Source organism: Harpegnathos saltator, unplaced genomic scaffold, assembly GCF_003227715.2.
Source record: "Harpegnathos saltator strain DR-91 unplaced genomic scaffold, Hsal_v8.6 scaffold87, whole genome shotgun sequence".
Classification (NCBI taxonomy): Eukaryota; Metazoa; Arthropoda; class Insecta; order Hymenoptera; family Formicidae; genus Harpegnathos; species Harpegnathos saltator.
In genome coordinates, this window is record NW_020230714.1 from 588418 (window position 1) to 609005 (window position 20588).

A 20588-nucleotide genomic window follows, 5' to 3' on the forward strand; every position below is an offset into this window, starting at 1 on the left:
TATCGACATTTATAAAGGCAGAGAGAGATGTTGCGCAGATGACACGTAGATAAAAAAGATAAAAAGAAAAAAAAAGGGTAACAAGGAAAAGCACAAGGCGAAAGATCTCGCGCGAAGCTGCCTTGTCGGCCGGCGGGCTGACTCGTATTGTTTAACGATTGTCTCTCTGTGTTCCGACATATAGTAGATATTCCGTCTCGATCGTTCCTCTTTATGAAAACGAAAAAAAAAAAAATACGTCTCACGCAGCCGCCACGCGGCGCACGCATTCACGTATTTTTCCTCCTCGGCAGGAACGACCGCGAGCGATCTCACCGTCTTCTGCCAAGTATACGAAAGTAAACGCGCGTTCTCCAATTTCCCCCGCGATCCTCGAGAAAGGGAGGAAGGAAAACAAGAAAAGGAAGGAGAAAAATCCGAGCTGGCGGACAATGCACGCCCCCCGCCACGCGGCCCACGACGCTCGAACTCGCGCTTGAATATTTTTTTACGATTTTATGGCCTAAGCATTTCGGCCTGAGAGGCCGAAAACGTAGGTACCTTACGGGTCTGCGCGATCGATATAAATTGTAAACTTACTACGACGACAAGGGGAATTATATAATAGAAGTGAGTCGCTCGCGGGAATGCCAACTCGCGCGGCGCCCTCGTGGATACGCCGATGATCTCGCGCGCGGAGGTGCTCCGCCCCCTGCGCGTACATTCTTAAGAACACGCAGCTCGTCTGCCGTTCGTTGAGTTAATCCTCCGCTGCTGATAACTCTTGAGTTAAAATTCGGTTACTCACATCCTGCAATCAGTGTCTTTTACATCGCATCATCCGGCACTTGAAATTTCGCCACTTACGTCTTCGCAATCAGTGTTTGACATTTTCACATTAAATTCTTTGTTTGGAAGAGAAAGAAAACAGTGTGACGTAATCAGCTCAGGAAGGATTAACAAACGAGGCAGATGAGCTTATGTATTACGTGTGTGTGATGATTTCTAACACTTGTCTCCTTCGTATGTCATCTCTTGCACACTTGTTCCTCTCGTTTCTTTTCCTTTCTTATTCTCGGCCTTTGTTTCGCGACGCGAGATGATCAAGGCCGCATCGCCTGTTACCAGTCGAAAATCATCAACGACACCGTTCTATTAATTGCCGCGCTGGCTCTTTTAAATCCGTGACGCAACATCAACGTGTCACTGAGACCTCGCCGGCGCGGGATCGTCGACGATCAAACGGCTCGTTCCGTCGCGCGTCCATGTATACGGCTACCAACACGTGCGTGCGTGCGTGCGTACCTGCTTATATGTAACGATCAATCTTAAGGAACTAACTAACGAAATAAATAGTTAAACTTGTCGTCACCATTGTGATTTAAGATAGTAGAGATACCCGTGCAAGTCGCTCGGCAGTGCAGGTGCAACCGACGCGTCTCTCCGAAGAAGAAGAAAAAGAAGAAGAAGAAGAAGCAACAAAACAGAACGAAAGAGAATCATTCGATCAAAGTTTTATAGGTCCGGCGAAATCTCGATTTCGTGAATTCATTTCGTCGAGCCAGAGAAGTTGCAATTGTGAAACGATATCGAGTAATCGGCGCAAATGAGACGCCACCTTGAAAAGGGGGAAAGAATCAGAAAAAATTATCCCGTTCTCGTTTTCAGTAGAGATGTTGTTGTAAAGGGGGTACCATCGCCGGAACTCTTTGGACATTCTTATCAATCTTCAAATTGGAATATTTAAGCTTTCAACATGTGTATACGTGTACATGTATCGAGTATGTACACATATTCAAATATATTCATATATATCCATACAAAACCATGTATATTCCACGGCGAAAGTTTAAGTAGGCCTTTAAATACTTATTGTCCCAGTGAACAATAAGAATGTCCGGAGTTGGGGACACATGTCGCGGTGCATCGGCACATTTACCCGACTCGATTTAGAAGCGCGAACGACGCCGGCCGGAGCAGCCCGTTCCCCCCGGCGTGCATATCTCACAACCGCGACGCCACATCGTTGCATCTGCATCTGGAGAACCCTCGGAACGGGTAGACGTTTACCTGTTTGTATAGCCAGAGTCATTATTCGGCTGTGGCACTGATAAAAGTCTTAATAAAGGTTTCATTAAAATATCCCCTGGCAGGACCACGTGTTGATTCGCGCGATCTCGGCTTACCGCGCTCGAGACGCACCGTGCGTCTGTTGCCATTGAGGCGATTTAATTTCAACGTCTGCGACGCTCGCGATCGACGCTGCGTCCGCATGTTGTTTACCGCGCATCTAACGGCGACTACAACGCGAAAACACTGCCGCGTGCAGTAGCGTCGGCGGCTGCCTGGCGGCCGGTCGCTGCAATTGGTGGCGTTGGCCTGTCCCTTCTCCCCTCAGCTCCGCTCCCCCCTCTTCGGCGCGCCAGCAGCGAGAAGAGCGACGGCGACGGCGACGTGTGGGCGACGAGCGCAACAACGCGTCAGTGCATAGGCACGAGCCGCGCCGTCGAGCTGACGCGCCAGCCCGCGTGTGACGACCACCCGTCGGTCCGTGTTCTCGCCTTTATCTTATCGCATCGCGCCACTCTTGTGTTCGCCTCGTCGCGACGCCGTGAGCGTGCTCCGTGGAAACGTTCCGCGCGAGAATCCGGCACGGAACGGGCCACGGACAAGTCGTCGCAGCATCCGAGAAACGTGCTCCGTGAGCGCGCAGCTCTACGAAGAGAAAGGAGGAGAGACGCGCGCACAGGCCAACTGTAAATCTACGCTCGCTTTGGCGCGCGCGTGTGTATGTGTGTGTTGTGTGTGTGCGCGTGTGTGTATGTATGCGCACGCGCGCGCGCGCGCGCGCGTGTTCGTATGCGCGTATGGAACTGTGTGTAAAAGGCGCAAGCCGATGTGTCAGCGCTCACGCTCACGTCTTTCTCCGCTTGTGCCGCTCGCGTGAAGTGTCTCTTTAACTTATTAACGCTCACGAACGATACATATTGGGGCTTTCGTTCCGGGACTCTTGCTGACGACGTAGTGAACTCTTGTTTCTTTCTCTCTCTCTCTCTCTCTCTTTTTCTTGGCTCGAAATCGCGTTGCCGCAGTCGGAAACGCAGTGCTCCTTGACTAACGGTGAACGTTACTCTTCTCCTGCAAGATCGAAAAACCGGCGGATTAATGAAGTGAATCTCGGCGAATCTCCAACACTTCTGCCTACTCGCTTTCTCTTATTTTTAGCTCAGAAGGCCCGGACACTCGCATTTTCTTTTTTTCTTAACAGTCTCGTCCACGACTACAGTTCGGCTCACCTCGGGCGAACTGTATGATTCACTCGTGTAAATACATGAAATATTACAGATAACACGTATAACGTGTACAAGTGAGTGAGCGAGCGAACGAGCGCGCGAATAATAATGACTCACGTGACAGTGGAAGAAGTGGCGGGCCTACATCGGGGTAGACGGGGCACGTTGACGAGTGATTGAGAAATAGACCCGTTGACCCGCATAGCCAAGTAGCCAGCCCCGAAGGAGATCTGCAAAGTGGAAAAGCATCAGTTTTCTCTGCGATCGGAATCAAAATACCGCGATCGTCGAGGTCGGATTCACCGGCAGGAAACGGGAGCAGTGGATCGAGAGGAAGAAGGGCCGAGAGGGAAGGGAGAGCCGTACCGTGACAGTGGCAACGACCAGGTGGGTCTCTGACCCGCGTCACTGACGGAGAACAGCGGATTCGTAGTCTCCAGGCGACGTGACTCCCATTCCTAGAGAGAGAAAGAAAGAGAGAGAGCAATTGTTAATTGTTTCACGAAATTCAACAGTCAGCCCGCTCTCTTTCTCTCGACCTCGAGAGTTCGTGACCCCGGAATTCTCACGTTTTCTCGTCGCTCACGAAAGTATTCCAGTCGATATAAGTGACACGTCTCTCGGTGAATGTCTGGCGAGGAAATCAAGTGAAATTTTAAAAATTAATATTTTTCATATTTTTCGAAAGTATAATTCGTCGGGGTTACGTCCTTTCGGCATTTGGAGCGCTTTAATCGTGATATAATTGGTCTTGATTAATTAGTCTATAATTATCGCTATATAATTGGTCTTTAATGCTTCTCGAGAGAATTACTCTTGGTCCTGTTATTCGAGATAGAAATATTAAAGCATCGTGCTTTTTCTGAAATTTATTTTATACAAGAATCAATTCTCCAGATCAGTCGTATTAGTGCGAACGATATCAGGTTTAATAATGACTCGCGATATTTTTTGAAAAAAAAACGTCTCTTGCGCACACAAAGTACGATAAGAGACTGCAGGTCTACAGGTGTTTCTCCTGATATAACAGTAATTAACGGCATAGCGCGTGAAACGTCTGTAACTTGTTTGCGAGCAGCATGGTGAAACCCGCATTATGTGGTATTAATTATAACGATGCCATACTTTCCAGGCGTTACATAACGAACCGCGCGTTTCAAAGAGTTCGACTCGTGCGACTCGAATGCATTTCGTCTTACACGATGTAACAATAATTTTCAGCGAAGCAATTAAGCAAAGCACACGTCAGGCGAACGAGTTGGCATTTTGTTCGACGACGATTCTAAAGTGCACGCTCGACTCGCCGATGTTCAATGCCAAATTTCGAGAAGCATTAAACCGCCGTCGCAGCTTCCGCTCGCTTCACCGCCTCGAGTCTCCTCCGTCCGTGGCTTGAACGCTAGACTTTCTCATTACACTCGAGCAGCTCCACGATATTCATGAACTTCTCTTATCTCGGGAATGTTACAACCTTTCAGAAGATAACGAGTCACGTTTATCGTTCCTCACCACAAATTAATCATTCTTCTGGAAGCTTCAGATGGCCGATTGATAGATCTGTTAACAGTGTTCGATAATGCCGATAGTGATCCATGATTCGAAGTAACTGCGTTTACAACCACGCTGCTTCTTCGTTCTATGAAGAAACCTCCTCAGCTGAATGCTTCTTGAGAGATTTCCTCTTTCCTCCTCCCCTTGAGAGAAAACATCCACAACGTGAAGAAAGCGAAAAGTGTAAATAACACTTCCCCCCTCCCTCCCCTCGATATTTCAGGCATGATTTAACGCGCGCGCTCGGTGGATTCGTTAATTTTTGCATGACTTCACTTACGCACGCTTTCACTTCAAAGGCGAGAGACACGGCCGAAAGGCGACGTTAGATGCAATTGAAGTGCAGACACACGGGACAACAGACGTGATACACTCGCCGGTCAGTTGAAATAGAAGCCGGAAACTATGGGCGTCGGTATCGGCTTTCGGACCGATGAGTCACAGTCCGCGAAGCGGTCCTAGCCGACAATTCATAATTTCCTTTCCGTTTGCGCCGCTCGTTGTCCGTCACGCATCCAGCAGGGAAGTAGCAATTTGATTAATCCTGCAAGCAAACAGCTCGGTAAATAACGGTGCTCTCGCTTGAGAACGCGGCTCAAAGTGTAACGCTCCGCTCCCTCGCGACCGCTGTGTGCACATTATCCCGCTAATCAAGGATGCATCGGAAAAGAAAACGACGTTCTCGATAGGCCGATCGTTAGAAATTTCTGGGCCGGACAGTTCACCGCGCTCGACGCAGCGAAGAAACTAGAGGAACTCTCTCGTACGTTTCAGGATCAATGACTTGATATCAGAGAGTAGCGACAGACATTTTCTCTGTCTCTCTCTCTCTCTCTCTCGCTCTCTTGCGCGAGGGACGTGAGGTCGAGGAAGAACGCTGGCCCACGATGGCGACGAAGCCGATACCAAAGCCACGCTCGCTCGTAGCCGATAACAGACCGATACCGGCGCCCCGGAGAATTCCACCGACCTTGCCACCAGCACGATCCAGCAGTCCCACGAGTGAGTCCAGTCAGTCAGAGAAGAGCGATGACTTGCGGTCGATCGGCATCAACGACAGCCAACGCGGCGGCAACCACGAGTTCTTCCGCAGCCTCAGCACGAGCTCGCGCCAGCTGAAGGACGAGATCTCGGAGAAGATGACGGTAAAGGGACGCGCCATGATCTCCAGCACACGGAACGCCAGCATCCGGCTGGAAAAGTCGGTGAAGAACCTGCTGACCCGGCGGTTGTCGTCCTTGAACCAGGACGACGTCAGCCAGGCCTGCGCGAAGAAGCTCAAGGACCCGATCGAGGAAGACAGATGCGTGTCTATGCCAACCAACGACATCTTCAGCAGCATCTCGTTCTACAGCCCGCTTAGCGGCAACCTCAGGAGCGTGAAGAACGAGGAGGACCTGTCCTGCGCCAGGCACAGTCCGCCGCCCCCGGTTTATCCACCACCCCCGCTTCCGGACGAGTCTATCTACGACGAGCTGCAGTCAGTCATATCAGGCAGCAGCGGCCGATACGACACTCTCAGCTCGACGGTGTCCGACAAAGTCGAGCGCGACTTCCCGGAGTCGTTCAACCTCCTCAGCTTGGCGCGCAGTCAGGTAAGACGATCGAACGCGGCTCGCTCTCTCCTCGCGCGATCAGCCCGTGAGTCGTGTAGTCGTCACCGCGGTTTTTCTTGATGTCGCTCGAGCAGAAGCGTCTTTATCTCATGCTCCCAGCGTTGCGCTGCAAATATCAAGTTCTGCGTTTAATATATCGGGAGAAACTGCTCCACTGGTGCAACTGAATTTCCTCTCAGTCGGGGACGGGACGAAAAGTCGGTTGCAGGAACGAGAAGATTTTTATAGGGAGGTCTTTACTTCCAGGTCAATTGCTCCCAATTGTCCCGAACGAGTTTTAATGCTGCTGCTTGTCCGGATGAATATTGTCGATCGCAGTAAGAGAAGCGTCGTTTCTCGTCAGCGAATTTTCGTCCGGTCTCCAACAATTTGCTTATCTTTGCAATTTTTATATTCAGCCATGTATGTATGCATTTGAGATCGCTAATAACGCGCGAGAGCCGCTTGTCTCGGTGTGAATAGCCCTTCTGCCAAGTTTCAGTTATCTCATTTATGCTTCTCTCTGTCGACATTGGCATTCATTATTTCTTTATCTTACCCGCATCCTTCCTCCTCAATCAGGATAGCGACGATTCCGACCAAAGCTTAAACTTGTCCGACGTCAACGTTAGTCTGTCGCAAGACAACAAGTCCGAGACGTCCAAGAGGCTATCGCGTTCGGATTCTTGGACTTTCTATGACGCCACGCCTAGCGCGAAGCCCGAGACCATCGACGAGGTCGATAAGGTGTCCAGGGTGGAAGAGGAGAGCGTGGAGAAGTCCTGCGAGAAAGTGTCGACGATAGACCGGACTTCTTACGCATCCAACGAAAGCCAGGCTTCCATCCAGAATTCCCTCTACGAGAACTTGCCGCCGCCGAAGATCGACAGCTGGCAAACGTCTGTAATTAGTCCCTCGGATACCAGGCAACAGAGCAGCAAGTCCCTACTCTTCGAGTTTGATCCGTTCGCGAGAACCGCCGACGAGAATGTCTACAGCAATTACGAGAACAACGACCTGATGCTGTTGGAGGCACTCTTGGCTACCAACGACTCGCCCAGTAGAGCGAGCAGCACCATGGAGCTTCGCGAGGGCATCGACATCGAGGAAGAGCACGAGGACGAGGAGCTGGCGCATCCCGGCATCAGTTCGACCCCTCCGGAGCCGCCCAAGAGGTTCGACTCTCTTCCTAAAAACGAGTACGACGAGGTGGAAGGTGTGGAGCAACCCGACAAGGTCATCTCCGGCAAGAACCCGCCTCTCTTGCCAAAGTTGGCGCACTTGGTGACGAAGAAGCAGCCTGCGGTGCCTCCCAGAAAGCCTACCCTGAAGAATCCCGCGGATAATCCGTCCCTGACGTCCCCCAAACCGGCTGTGAGCGCGACGACGATGGCGTCGGCAACGACGACACCTGCCAACAACGTCGAGGGGAACGTTACCAGCTCGTCGTCCGGCTCCAGGGTCGCCGAGGATCACCGTAGGGTCGGCATGATACAGAAACTCAGGAAACTGCGCCAGGAGTCGACGGTGCACGCTATCAAACCCAATGTGATCAGTTTCGTGAAGACCGGCAGTAAATTCTTGTCCAGGACTCGTGAACATATCAGTGAGTCAGCTCCGAGGTCGCCACGAATGGAGAGGCCAAAGATCAACGTTCCGCACAATCAGGTCACACACCGAGGAATGGTGTATAGGTAAGAGGCAGACCCTGCACGAGAACAAGAGATGCGAGATTTTAGGCCTTTAGAAAGAGCTGTGCATTTGAGCCACGAGAAATTTGGAATTTTCGACAAAATGAAAAGGCTCTCGAGATATCCAAGCGAGTTCAAACCGATAGTTTGGGCCAAACCGCGTTCGTCAAATTTTTTCAACGATAAATAAAAATGTTACGTATAAAATAATCGTCGCGTATGATAATCTATCCGCATTCGGAACAACACAGTGTTTACGTTTAGGCTTGTTATTTATCCCTGAAGAGGCTCCAAATATGTGAGACCGAAAATTCGTCGTACACAAAATAAGAAGAGGACGCTGGCTCTTAGCAGTCTTTAATATTTTCGTTTAGAATTGTAATCAACATATCACGCTCTGCCTCTTATAATTGGCTCTTGGAACCAATCGAATAGACTGACATGAAGCAACGCACTAATTATCGATATTCCGCGTACAGATCCGGTGTGGGCATCGAGAGGGCCAAGGACCTTGTGGTGCGAGCGGCGGTGCTGATCGACCAGAAATTATCCTTCTACACGGACAAGAGCATGTCTACGCTGAAGGAGAGCGTGGAGCTGGAGACAGTGCATAGTATTCATCTGCTGCAGGACGTCAAGTGAGTCTGTTATTCCACTCTGGAACTTTATAAACACGGCGCACGCCGCATTATGACGCTGTTCTCTCGCGAGTCGACAGATTTCGACGTCTCCTCGCGACTCGGAGAATCGGTTCGTCCCCGCTGATGTTTTATTCAGTACGTTGAACCTACTGACAGAGAGCACAGAATAACTTAACGCGCAGGTTGTGCCAAATGTTCCCCGCCTTTGCTCGCGGCTGCGGATCGGCTAATCGCCACTTGGATTCGACAGCTGATTGTGTCCGAGTAGTATAACCTGTGACTCATTTACTCGGTAAATAAATTTACACTCAAAGTATCAACGGCAACGGCCCCTGGCACACGTTTCTGCCTCACTCTCTCCTCCTTTCCGTTTTCCGCGCTCTCTCTCTCTCTCCTCCTTCTCCTCCTCCTCCTCTCTTTCTCTCTCTCTCTCCTCTCTCTCTCTCTTTCTCGCCCTCTCTCTTCAAAAGACTGTCTCAAGGTCCTCTTTGTTGAGCGAGAAGAAAAGGATCTCACGGGAGAAGATCGCATCTCGAGCGTAACGACCTGACCTTGGTCGCGCCGCAGTGATAAATTATTCCTCGTATGACTCTTCGGAGTCTCGCGCTCCGCTGATGTATTCTCTTTCCTTTTTCTTCTAAGAAACGGAACATCCTATGAAAATTCCTAAGTTCACAGATTCGCGTTAACGCAACGTCGTGGCTTTCTTCCCCGCCTCGCACACCTCACCGCCGATGTCGACGCCGCGCGCGCGTTTAGTCCGTATTTAACACTCCATACCTTTACTCCCCTTTGATTCATCACGCAGCTGGTAATCCGGCCGGCGCATATAAGCGAGCCGCTTGCCGGCCCGTCGCGATTACTTGATGAAGGTAATTTCGGAATGTGCAGGACCGTGGACGGCGAGACGGTGCATTGCATAGCGATTAGCGGCGAGGGCAGACCGAGCGTGCACATTTTCTACGCAAAAGGCGTCTCCGAGAGGCGAATCTGGGCCCAGAGAATTCTCGAGGCCACCACGCCGGTCTTCCCCACGAGGTACACCGCCGAACTCACCAAGGCAGGTTGGGCTTACCTGAAGGTATGCAAAACCGCGATGCTGTCTGAGTACAAGTTGCCTACAATATCAACATGTAGAATCGAAGGAGGGACAAATTAGCGTAACGGTAAAGGTAACATGCGACGTTTTGGCGAATTCTCGTGTGAAACTGATCATTCCTCACGTTGGAATCTCATATTAATCTGTTACAACGTATTTGTGCAAGCTTGCCCCGATCATCCTCCAAGGTACGTTAGAATTTTCTATCGCTTGTTCGCGCTGGCTCCGTTAATACAATTGACTGCCACGTCGAATTGAATTTCGTTTTTGTTCTTTCTTATATAATTAATTCCGTTGAGAAGACATGTTTGCCAGTGTTGCTGAGCAATGTTGCTCTTCAGCAGCTACAGGATCATCCTGTGTAGTACCAGCATCTCTGGGAATGTGATGTTAATGCATTACACTTACGTAACGCGTGGCAGTCAATGTGTTAAAGCATATCTCGTTTGATCTTTCGCGAATCCTAATCGCCCGTTACGAACTGTCCGCGTTTGCGTGAGCGGAAGCTCATATACGCTGACATGCAAATTCCTCTGCCGCAATTTCGAGGACGTTCTGAATATTCCCCGGTTTTTCGTTGCTACCGATGACAACGGCCCCTCTATTCATCCTTGACAAAATTCAGACTTCTGCACGGGGAAAAAACATTGGTCGAGTCGGTGTGACAATGAGGGAGACAGATCTTCTGCTTCTTGGAGTTCTTTCACTTCCTCCGATCAAACCGCGCGTGATTCGCTCACTGTCGCGTTAACTCGACCAATCATTTTTCCTCCTTGGATTGGAATACAGCCTTTTATACCTGCTGTTTATTATATACCTGCTACATTTTTCCAGGAAGGTGTAACAGGCACGTGGTTCGCGGCTTGGCTACTGCTGCAACAAAGGACTCTGATCTACACAAAATCCTCCGATCCTACGTTCGCCGTGAACTTCGAGCAAGTAGATCTACGGAAAGCCCGTTGCATCGGTGAGTGTTGCGACTGGTAGATATATTTTGGCGAGTTGTGCGAAATTTCGTGATCAAAACGATGTCATTTTAAGAGCCCACGAGAGTCCTATAAAAGATAAAAATCATATCTTTTCGATGGTACATCTCAGAGCCTTTGAACGAAACGCAACGGATTGTCAACGTTAAACATCAAAATATGGCTGTTTCTTGCACTTTCGTGCCCAGATAACACAAATGTATAAGCGACATCGAAGAGACGCGTCTCAAACAAGCAAGACACTTATTGGAAAGCTCTAAGCGGTCATTTAAATATTCACACTATCTGAAATATTTAAAGAAAAAAAAAAAAAAACATGACAAAACACGATATCAGTTTGCGAGACTATCGTGACCCAGTAAGCGTCGTAAACCGATAACAAAAACACGGTCTATTTATATATGATACAAGTCGAATTATCGTCTTATCGATGACTCAGTCCGAACCGCCGCGAGTCGTTCAATTGAAGGCTCCCGCGCCGTCTTACTCACGCGGCGGACGTGTCTTCCACGAGGAGCGATTTTGTCGGAGAAGTCGAAGACACCGCCGTTACGAGTTCAATCGCGGTCCTTCGCACGTCCCACCTAATTACATTCGTAATTACACCGAACGGGACAATGAGCTACCGCTCACTCGCGACTGACTCATTCGACGTTTGACGGCAGTGCTGCGGGACCAGGAAGGACCGATCAACGGATGCGGATTCGTTCCCGTGGTAGTCGTCGACGCAGGAGGCAGCGGCGCTCTGCACATCGCCACGCCGGCGGCGCGCGAGGCATCGGCTTGGCGGCATGCGCTTTACCAGGCCGCCACGAATTGCGGGCCCGCCTTGGAGCAGCAGCAGATCACGCAGGACAACGTGCCGGTCATCCTGGACAAATGCGTCAACTTCATCTATGCGCACGGTAATCGATGATGAATCATCCGAGGACTCGGAAGAGTTCTCCGCGGAAATCGTGCTGCGCGTACGCGCGACAAGATGCGTTGCAACTCGATGAGGCGGCAACTCGAGCCGCCGTCGCGTCGTCGTCGCGCAGAAATATGCCGCGCGATAATTAATCGCGCGAGTTCCCTTGACACGCACGACGTCATACGATCGTAACTCTATGAAATGCATCTCGCAAAACCTCCTTATCTTCCAGGCATGATGTCAGAGGGCATTTATCGGCGCAGCGGATCGAGCAGTGCCGTGGTGAAGCTGCTGGAGGCTTTCAGGAAGGACGCGTGGGCCACGCAGATCACGCGGAATTCCTACACGGAGCACGATGTTGCCACGGTGCTGCGGAGATTCCTGCGCGATTTGCCGGATCCGTTGTTTCCGGCTAATATCCACGATCGGCTCTGTCTCGCCGCAGGTACGGCGGGATTCACCGTCTGTCTTACAGCGGGTCTGGGCTGAGAAGAGAAGGCAATGGGCATTAGAGTTGGACTCTTGAAAAGTAACTCACCTTTCGCTCGGAGCCGCAATGTGATTCTTGGTGAAAGGCGTTCTCCGCGCTGCCAAAAGTCGTGATAACGCTTGAAGCTTAGAGTCTACGGCGGTTGGAAGCGTGGGGAATGCCTTTTGTCAGAAATTAAGTCACACTTCGGAGGTCAAAGTATTGTAGAGCGGACCTTACAGTTACCATCGCCGTTACCTGGGAGAGTAACTCGTTACCGTTATTTTTAGGCAAGAAGAAGTAACGAGTCTCGTTACTACTCCCGTTGCTTTCCTCACCAAGTTTTAAATATATCTCTTAGGAACCTCTCTTTTGAAATTTGTCGCCTCCTATTTCATGTTCTACAATGCAAAGTAACGATCCTATTCTCCATGAAAAATAATAACATTATCGTCATTGTTATTAATAAGAAAAATGTTACTAATAAAAGTAACGGTAACGACATTACAAGTGACGCGTCGCTTCTCAGCCTGACAAACGTTAATCCTCCCTTACTGATCCCCTCCTCTGTGTAGAATCAACCAGCGAGGAGAACCGAGTGGCGACTTACCGAAAATTGTTGTCCGTCCTGAATCCCGTGACGTCGGCGACGCTGAGGCGGATCCTGGCGCACCTGCACGGCCTCAGTCAGCAAAGCGCCAGGAACCTCATGACCGTGGAGAACCTGTCCGCGGTATGGGGTCCCACGTTGATGCACGCGGGCGAGAACAGCGCCGAGGAGTGGAACCGCGCCGAGACCAAGGTGGTCGGCGACCTCATCAGGCTGTACCCGAAGCTCTATCAGCTGTCGTCGGCCGAGTTGGCCAAAGAGGCGAAGATGTTGGAAGTTCTTGAGAAGCACCACGTGTCCAACAACGGCCCGCGAGCCGCGCCATCGGGGGATCTGAAGATCTGGATACATATCTTGTCGCCGAATGAAAAATGCGTGAACGTCACTGTAAGACTCCTCACCTCGGACGCCTCTTTCCTCTACTTGAATCGTTTAGACGATTTCAGCTTTTACCTGCCGTCTATTCGCGGATTCTGCAAACTCTTGCGAAGACAGATCTCGCGCAGCAAGTCGGGTAAAAATTCTGGCAGAAGAATGCAGCAGGATCTATAAGAGTAACAGGAGATGAGAACAGGATAATAGGGTGGTAAATTGATGACGAAGACCGAGCAGGATCTGTTATTCCAGAAATATTCGAATGCATTCATATGAAACATATCGCAGATCCCGTTCGGTCTCCGCCGTCAATCAACTGCCAAGTTATATCGGCAGATTAACAGTTCTGTTAACAAAATCCGGTCTCGATACAGACAGAGATGGCCATCTGCTGCGGTATTCTGATCGAATGCAAGCTCGATGCCGATCTGCCGATATATTGCTAATTTTACTTTTTGAGATTCATTTGGTACTCTCGGATCATCTCGATAAAAAAAAAACTCGTTTTTTCCTCCAATATAATGAATAATTTTGTGTCATACATTCCCCGAACATTGTAGAGAAAAGGCAAAGCAAAAGAGATCATCAGTGACTGTATTTGTTGATATTATTCGTCGTTTATTTACAAACATTATCTCATATATTACTCATAGCAGGAAGTATTTCCTACGATATGCGACGCGATCTCTTAACCGAAACAATCAATTCCGCAATTAGATCGGACCTCAGAAGACCGCTTTCGACGTATGCCGGGAACTTGCCGAGAAAGCCAACTTACCAGCTCATGAATTGTGCCTGGAGGAGTGCACGCTGTCCGGCGCGCTAGAGCGGCCATTGCATCACAACGAGCGCGTCCTAGAGACAGTGGCGAGGTGGGGATACTGGGAGTCGGATGACAGGAAGGACAACGTTCTGATCCTCAAGAAGGACCGGTTGTATAAGGACATCGTGCTGCTGGTGCGTGCTGCGATGCAACAAAAGAGAGAAGCGTGTGAGACCGAGCCGCGTTATTTATTAGTTATGTATCGTGCGTCGGCAATTTGTCGTTCGCCGCGAGAAACAAGCACGATTTCCTCCGCACGCGCAATGCTGCAGTTCCCACGATCTGAATTTATAATATCCAACACATCGTGAGTTCAAGGTTGTACGCGAGCGCGAGCTCTTGTACGCTTTTGCGCGCGCGGATCGGGTTGCGAGTAAAGCGGGTAGAAAGATGCGTTCCACGAAAACAGGATACAGTTCAATTGAAGTTAATTGTGCTTCTTTTATCTCTGTCGCTCTCTCTCTCTCTCTCTCTTCCTCCCACTCTCTATCTCCTCTCTATCTTGGCTTCTTTTCTTGATCCTTAATAGGTGAAGCCGCCTATGACGATCTCAGGGGAACTCAAGTTCGCTGATACCCGGACAAAGAACTTGAAGACATACCTCTTCGAGTTCAGTCAGGCGAAGTTGTGTTGCTACAAGGACAAAGTGTGCTCGGTGAAGCTGCACGAATGGAAGATAGAGGATATCATTTGGTACTTGGGACATGAACCGAAGCGCAATCCACAGATGGGGTAAGTATAGTGTAAAATAAATTGATGATGTACATACAGAGATGTAGTATATATTTGTTACGAAAAAGTTAACATACTCATTGCCGTATATATTATCTTCATCTTTTTTACACACAGCTGGTCCATCACCTTCATAATGAAGAACAAGAAACCGACTAGGTAAGCATCATGCAAGTACAGCATCTGTCGATGATTATAAGAGAATTCTTCAGACCGTTATAAAATTTCGTAACGCTTTAGAATTTACTAGTTATTGTGTAATTTTATTACGATCCGATTGTTCACTTTAATATTTCTGGAAGATACTCGTTACAGGATAGACAAAGATTGGAAAGTTCCCTCATTTTCTTTTAGATGCAAGGACAGCCCGTATTTCGGCAACACTTTGGCGGGCACATCTAAGGACGAGCAATACAGGTGGTTGGCAGCCATGCTCTTTGGCGAATATCAAATGAATCTTCGTCCATCCGCGGTGAACCTCATGGATCCATGACTGATTATTCTGTTATTACAAGTCACTTAGTGTTTTCAAAGTGATCAGGTGATAATTTTTACCGCGAAAATCCTAAGATTTCGAATGAATACGCGAACGTGTACATACAGTATTCCAGCCGACTTTTGATAAAACTGATTAATTTAATATTTTATAGTTTCTTTATATGTGCGCTATCCTAGGGAAGTGATCTCGCTTTTGAAAGCGTTTATACAACATAGTGCTTAATCGATTTATATTTGCACATTGACGACACCGTTAAAGTTGACTACTATCGTTGTCAAATAACAATCATGTAACACGCCATTTATAGAAAAATAAGATTAATGAAATATTAAGAGAGCGATATATGTGTACACGATGTTTTATAATAAATCTATTTTGAACATAGTACTCACAGAATGGATACCATACGTATTCAATAACGTAAATCAATTTGTTTTTTATAATATTTTAAACATGCCTATTTGTAAAAAGATCTAGATATTATATAAACTAAGCTAATCGTCGCTGCATAAAAATTACATTAAAATACATTTATCCATAAGATACACTATCCCGAACTCTTATTTATTTACTTACTTATTACTTTTTTTTATTTACTTACTTATTTTTTTTTGCATTATTTATGCAATTTCGGACCTAATATTAGATATCTCACACATCTGCGAATAATTTGGAAAAGACTGTGAATACAGGGATAAAGGATCAACCGCGGCATTGGGCATAAAAATATCCGCGTCATCTAAATCAGCAATATGACATATCGCTCTCCTAATCTCACTTTTCAATCTTCTCTTACTTGCTTCGGAGCGTAAACTACGTAATTCTAATGCCACATACTCGCCGAAGCGATCATCTTCATCCTGTATTTTCGGTAAAAACCGCGATGAATGTCTCGATTCCTCATCACAGTTGATATTTACATATTTAGTAGGAATTATTTTCTCACATCTTTCTTCTATCCCATCGATTTCCACGTATTCGATTGTATTCCTTTCTTCATTCGGTATTTTTGGTAAACATCGCAATGAATGCTTCGGCTCCTCGTTGCAAGTCCCATTTAAAAATTTAATAGGAATCTTCTCATGTCTATCTTCTATCTCATCATATTCTATGAACTCAAATGTATTCCTCTCCTCTTCTGGTAAAAATTGTGATGATTGCTTTGATTCTTCATAAATATTGGAAAATTTATCAGAAATCTTCCTGCGTTTTGCTCCTCTCTCATTAAATTCCATATATTCTCCAATAATATTCTTTTCTTCATCCTCAGCTTTTGGTCGAATTTGCAATAAATGCTTTGTCTCTTCACTGTAGGTACCATTTAAGAATTGTGCAGAAAATTTCTCTTGTGTTTCTTCTGTCTCATCCAATTTTATACATTCAATTGTATTCTTTTGCTTATCTAATCCTTTGGATAAAAGTCTCAGTGAATACCTTGATTTCCCATCATTATTTAAATCTTTCTGTGATTCCTTCTCAGCTATTTTCTATATAAAATAATAATCTCAATACAATAATTTATCTATACTAATAAAAGTATATTAATTTATTTTTCTCGGCATTAAATTGTATTATATATGTATAAATATATATGTACATATATATGCATATTGTACACACATATACATATATACATTGTGTTATATAACTTACTTTATACTTCCGTCCATTTCTATATATCACAGGTAATAAAAATTTCATTACTGGAAAATAGCGCCATTTACTGATAGGCATTTCAGAGTTTTTGAACCTTTCTGTGTTTTTTCCTCTTACTACTTCTAGTTGCATCTGAAATAAGCAACAAGGAAAGAAATATATATATTTTATACACAGCAAAGAATATTTATATTTGAATACAGAAATTTATGAAACATACACGTATGCACACACATACACACACACACACACACACACAACACACATTCAACATATACATACATACACATATATAAGGTAAATTTAAAGTAGCATATTAGTAACTAAACACTTCATAAAGCTATTTTATTAAAAATTTTCGATTATCATTTGCTCACCCGGCTTCTCAAACTTCGTATTTTTCTATTAACCTCCTTTGGCGTGATGTTCATAATTGTTGCGATAGTATCGATTACTCTTGCCTTTGCGTTTTTATTCCCATATTCTAAATGCTTAACATTCCATAACAATGGATTTGCTTCGTAGTATTTGATTAATTCTAATAACTTTTTCTCAGGCCACGTATACCTTCTCATTCCGGCAAATTAGTAACTCACTCTCGACGGTTAAGATATACCGAATTCAGATTCTGTTTGTATTAGATGATTTTCTCTCAGTATTTCGTCTTTTCCATACAAAATTGTGCAAATCGAAATCGCCCAAAACCGAATAATCAATGAAGCTTTACGTATATCACACATGCAAACGCGGAGCAATTGTTGATGTACTCAAAACATTCTGACGAACAGTCGACTGTGGACTAACAATCGACAACAGTAATACGCATGCGTAACGACGCGCAATATAGTGCAGCTATCCTGTTGTAACGTGCACCTAGAGTATCTGATCATCTCTATCCAACAGAAATAAAACCTACTACCAAGCTACTTTAGAAAGAAGCTTATTATACTTTAGTGAAATTCAATAAAAGTTTTACTTGAACTACAGAAAAAGACAAATATTCAATACTCATTATATTCAGTTAAAAGAAAAAAAAAGGAAAAAAAAACTGAAAATTAATATTAGAAAAATATAGCATAATCACTAAGAAACCTATCGCTAGAAAAAAAGCAACGATGCATTTTAAACTAATTATTATAATTGTTTATAACAATTTATAATTGTATAATAATTAGAGACTAGCATTTTAGTCACCAAATATTTGCAAATAACATCAAATATAATGACACAAAAGTGGCTTGACAAAACCAAATTCATGTGCACATGAAATTTGTATTAAATCTTTGCCTTTACAATGTTATACAAAATATTCTAAGAAAAATATATACTTATTCTCTTCTTTTCATGGTTATGTTAAATTACATTGATTTATAGACTCCTCACAAGATGGGAGCTTTTATTAATAGTAACAAAATAAATGATAATGTATGCGTATTAATGTATGTATGAAAATAACTTATAATCTGTAGTAATATTGCGCTTAACATGTGTAACAAGTCTATTCTTTTACATCACTGACACCATCCGAGTATATAGCAAATGTTGCTTCGTTCTCTGGCAGACAAGGAGAATCATATATCTTACATATTCTAGTTTCTCCTCTGCCTTTACGCAAATACAATCTTGTCGTACTTGAATGTGCCAATATGTGGCCGCCAATTGGTTTCTTCTGGTCACCGCCAAACATACTAGCAGCACCATCAACTTGAGCAACCACTTGGTTTGTTATAACAACAGCAATCCCGTGCTCATCTGCTATTCGCAGTAACATCCTGAGGAAGCGCGCCAGATGCTGTTGTCTTTCGCTTAACTCACCTCTGCCACAGTAATCGGTTCTGTACAGACTGGTTGCACTATCGATGATCAACAAGGCATATCTAGCCTCAGTCATCATGGCACTGGCTTGTACCACTAACTGAGTCTGATGATCGGTGTTGAATGCTCTAGCACAGGCGACATTGTCAAGAACCGAGTCTCCACTGATCTTGTATCTTTCAGCCACAGCTGTTAATCTCTCTGGTCTAAAACCATTCTCTGTGTCTATATACAAACATCTTCCTTCAGCTCCACCCATGCTGATTGGTAATTGACAATTGACAGCTAGGGTGTGACATAATTGAGACTTTCCTGATCTGAATTCTCCAAAAAGCTCAGTAATGGACCCTGTCTCTATCCCTCCCCCTAACAAATTATCCAATTCTTTTGATCCTGTAGTGATATAAACGATATTAGCACGTATCTGATGTATCTCTGTAGCACTCCTGAAACCCATGTTGACCAGCTTCGAGGCTTCCTGCAGTAATTTATCTGCCTTGGCCTCACTGATGCCTTTAATTGTTACGAGATGTTTTTTAGGTGCATAAGCCACTGATTCCACAGTGTAGAAGCCAGCTTCCTGCAGCTTTTTGATGTCTCCCGCAGTGATACCATTTCTCTGTGTAATAACAAACGGTGGGAGAAGCAGGAATCAAACATGACGGTCATGTTCATGCATGCAACAACACAAAAATATCATATATGCGTGATATCACAGCATTAAATCTATTCTATTGGACTCACCTCCAAAGTTTTGACCAATTTCGCCGAAGTACAAATATCTAAATCGTCATCCACATTCAAACTCGCTGTTGTCGCGGTTGCTTCCATCCTGGACAACAAAATCACGTGTCGTTCGATTACTTTAGGGTTAAAATGTTTATGCTTTAAACTCGAACAAACTTTTGCGCCAAAACATCACGTGCCACTGCGGCACATGCACGTTACTTCCGATATATTTGAGAAAGTGTGCACTAGCACCAACTAGGTAAAATAAACCGACGAGGTAAAATAAAGATTACCCTATGTAAATTTTCGTATCAGCCAAGGAGACTCCAAAGGGCCCGAAGGTAATTGAAAAGCGATAATAATACCGACTGCTTTAGCTACACTACCGACGAGGTAATACCACCGATGAGATACTATAAAAGGTCTGTTTTTTATCGCTGAACTCTCAGTGTACACTCAGGGAACATAAAAAGAAATAGATATACATCTAGGTGTTAGTGAAAGGGAGAGAAGAAAAGAATAAGTGCAAGTTAGTGCAGCTAGTTCAGTAATAGAAAACAAACCCATAGACTGTTGGTCTTACGAAATTTAGCGTACCAGAGAAATCTCGCTGTGCATTAGTGCCCTCTTAGGAATCGTGGCCGGAATATAAAACATAACTCGAAATAAGCATGGATGGTAACAGATATGGACAGGACGAAGCGACGAAAACGATGAAGACAAAGACGAAGACGACGACGACGACGAGGACGAAGACGACGAAGAACGACGACACGATGACGACGACGAAGAACGATGACGACGACGACGATGAAGAACGACGACGACGATGACGAAGAACGAATTTATAGCGGCTAAATTATAGGTTACGTTCTTTCGTGTGCCATATATAATTTTTAAACTTATTTACATTATATGCATGTCTTATACCTGTATTCAAAGTCAGGTCTTATATTTGAGGCCTTCTTATATCCATCTTTAGATGCTGCACGGATTATTTTATCAGCTACAGGCCATCTGAAGATAAACTTAAGGAAGCCGTAAATATAAGGCCTGACTATGAATACGGGTGTTAGAAGAATAATTCATCACATTATATAATTTATTACAATTATAAATATACAATATAATACAA

General features: G+C 45.7%; 3 protein-coding genes and 1 long non-coding RNA gene across 4 annotated transcripts; 1 reads left to right on the top strand and 3 right to left on the bottom strand.

Moving 5' to 3' along the window:
* Positions 1-2799: 2799 nt before the first annotated feature.
* LOC105191994 (uncharacterized) lies at positions 2800-5116 on the bottom strand. The gene is made up of 3 exons (XR_003114309.1): positions 4782-5116; positions 3390-3502; positions 2800-3117 (listed from the first exon to the last, which is right to left on the bottom strand). It is a non-coding gene; the product is annotated as an uncharacterized LOC105191994 (long non-coding RNA).
* On the top strand, positions 3482-15297 carry RhoGAP15B (RhoGAP_ARAP and RA_ARAPs domain-containing protein RhoGAP15B). Its single transcript, XM_011155843.3, has 13 exons — positions 3482-3659; positions 5598-6418; positions 7001-8112; positions 8589-8747; positions 9642-9831; positions 10684-10816; positions 11501-11740; positions 11978-12190; positions 12790-13211; positions 13917-14156; positions 14552-14754; positions 14872-14913; positions 15109-15297. Exons 2-13 carry the CDS (start codon positions 5711-5713, stop codon positions 15245-15247), a joined length of 3801 nt encoding a protein of 1266 aa, XP_011154145.1. The 5' UTR covers positions 3482-3659; positions 5598-5710; the 3' UTR covers positions 15248-15297.
* On the bottom strand, positions 14785-17921 carry LOC105191996 (uncharacterized). The gene is made up of 3 exons (XM_025307467.1): positions 17287-17921; positions 16907-17041; positions 14785-16740 (listed from the first exon to the last, which is right to left on the bottom strand). Exons 1-3 carry the CDS (start codon positions 17482-17484, stop codon positions 15874-15876), a joined length of 1200 nt encoding a protein of 399 aa, XP_025163252.1. The 5' UTR covers positions 17485-17921; the 3' UTR covers positions 14785-15873.
* A 196-nt stretch (positions 17922-18117) lies between these two features.
* LOC105191993 (RAD51 recombinase homolog spn-A) lies at positions 18118-19819 on the bottom strand. Its single transcript, XM_011155842.3, has 3 exons — positions 19747-19819; positions 19469-19556; positions 18118-19343 (listed from the first exon to the last, which is right to left on the bottom strand). Exons 2-3 carry the CDS (start codon positions 19553-19555, stop codon positions 18408-18410), a joined length of 1023 nt encoding a protein of 340 aa, XP_011154144.1. The 5' UTR covers position 19556; positions 19747-19819; the 3' UTR covers positions 18118-18407.
* Positions 19820-20588: the final 769 nt, after the last annotated feature.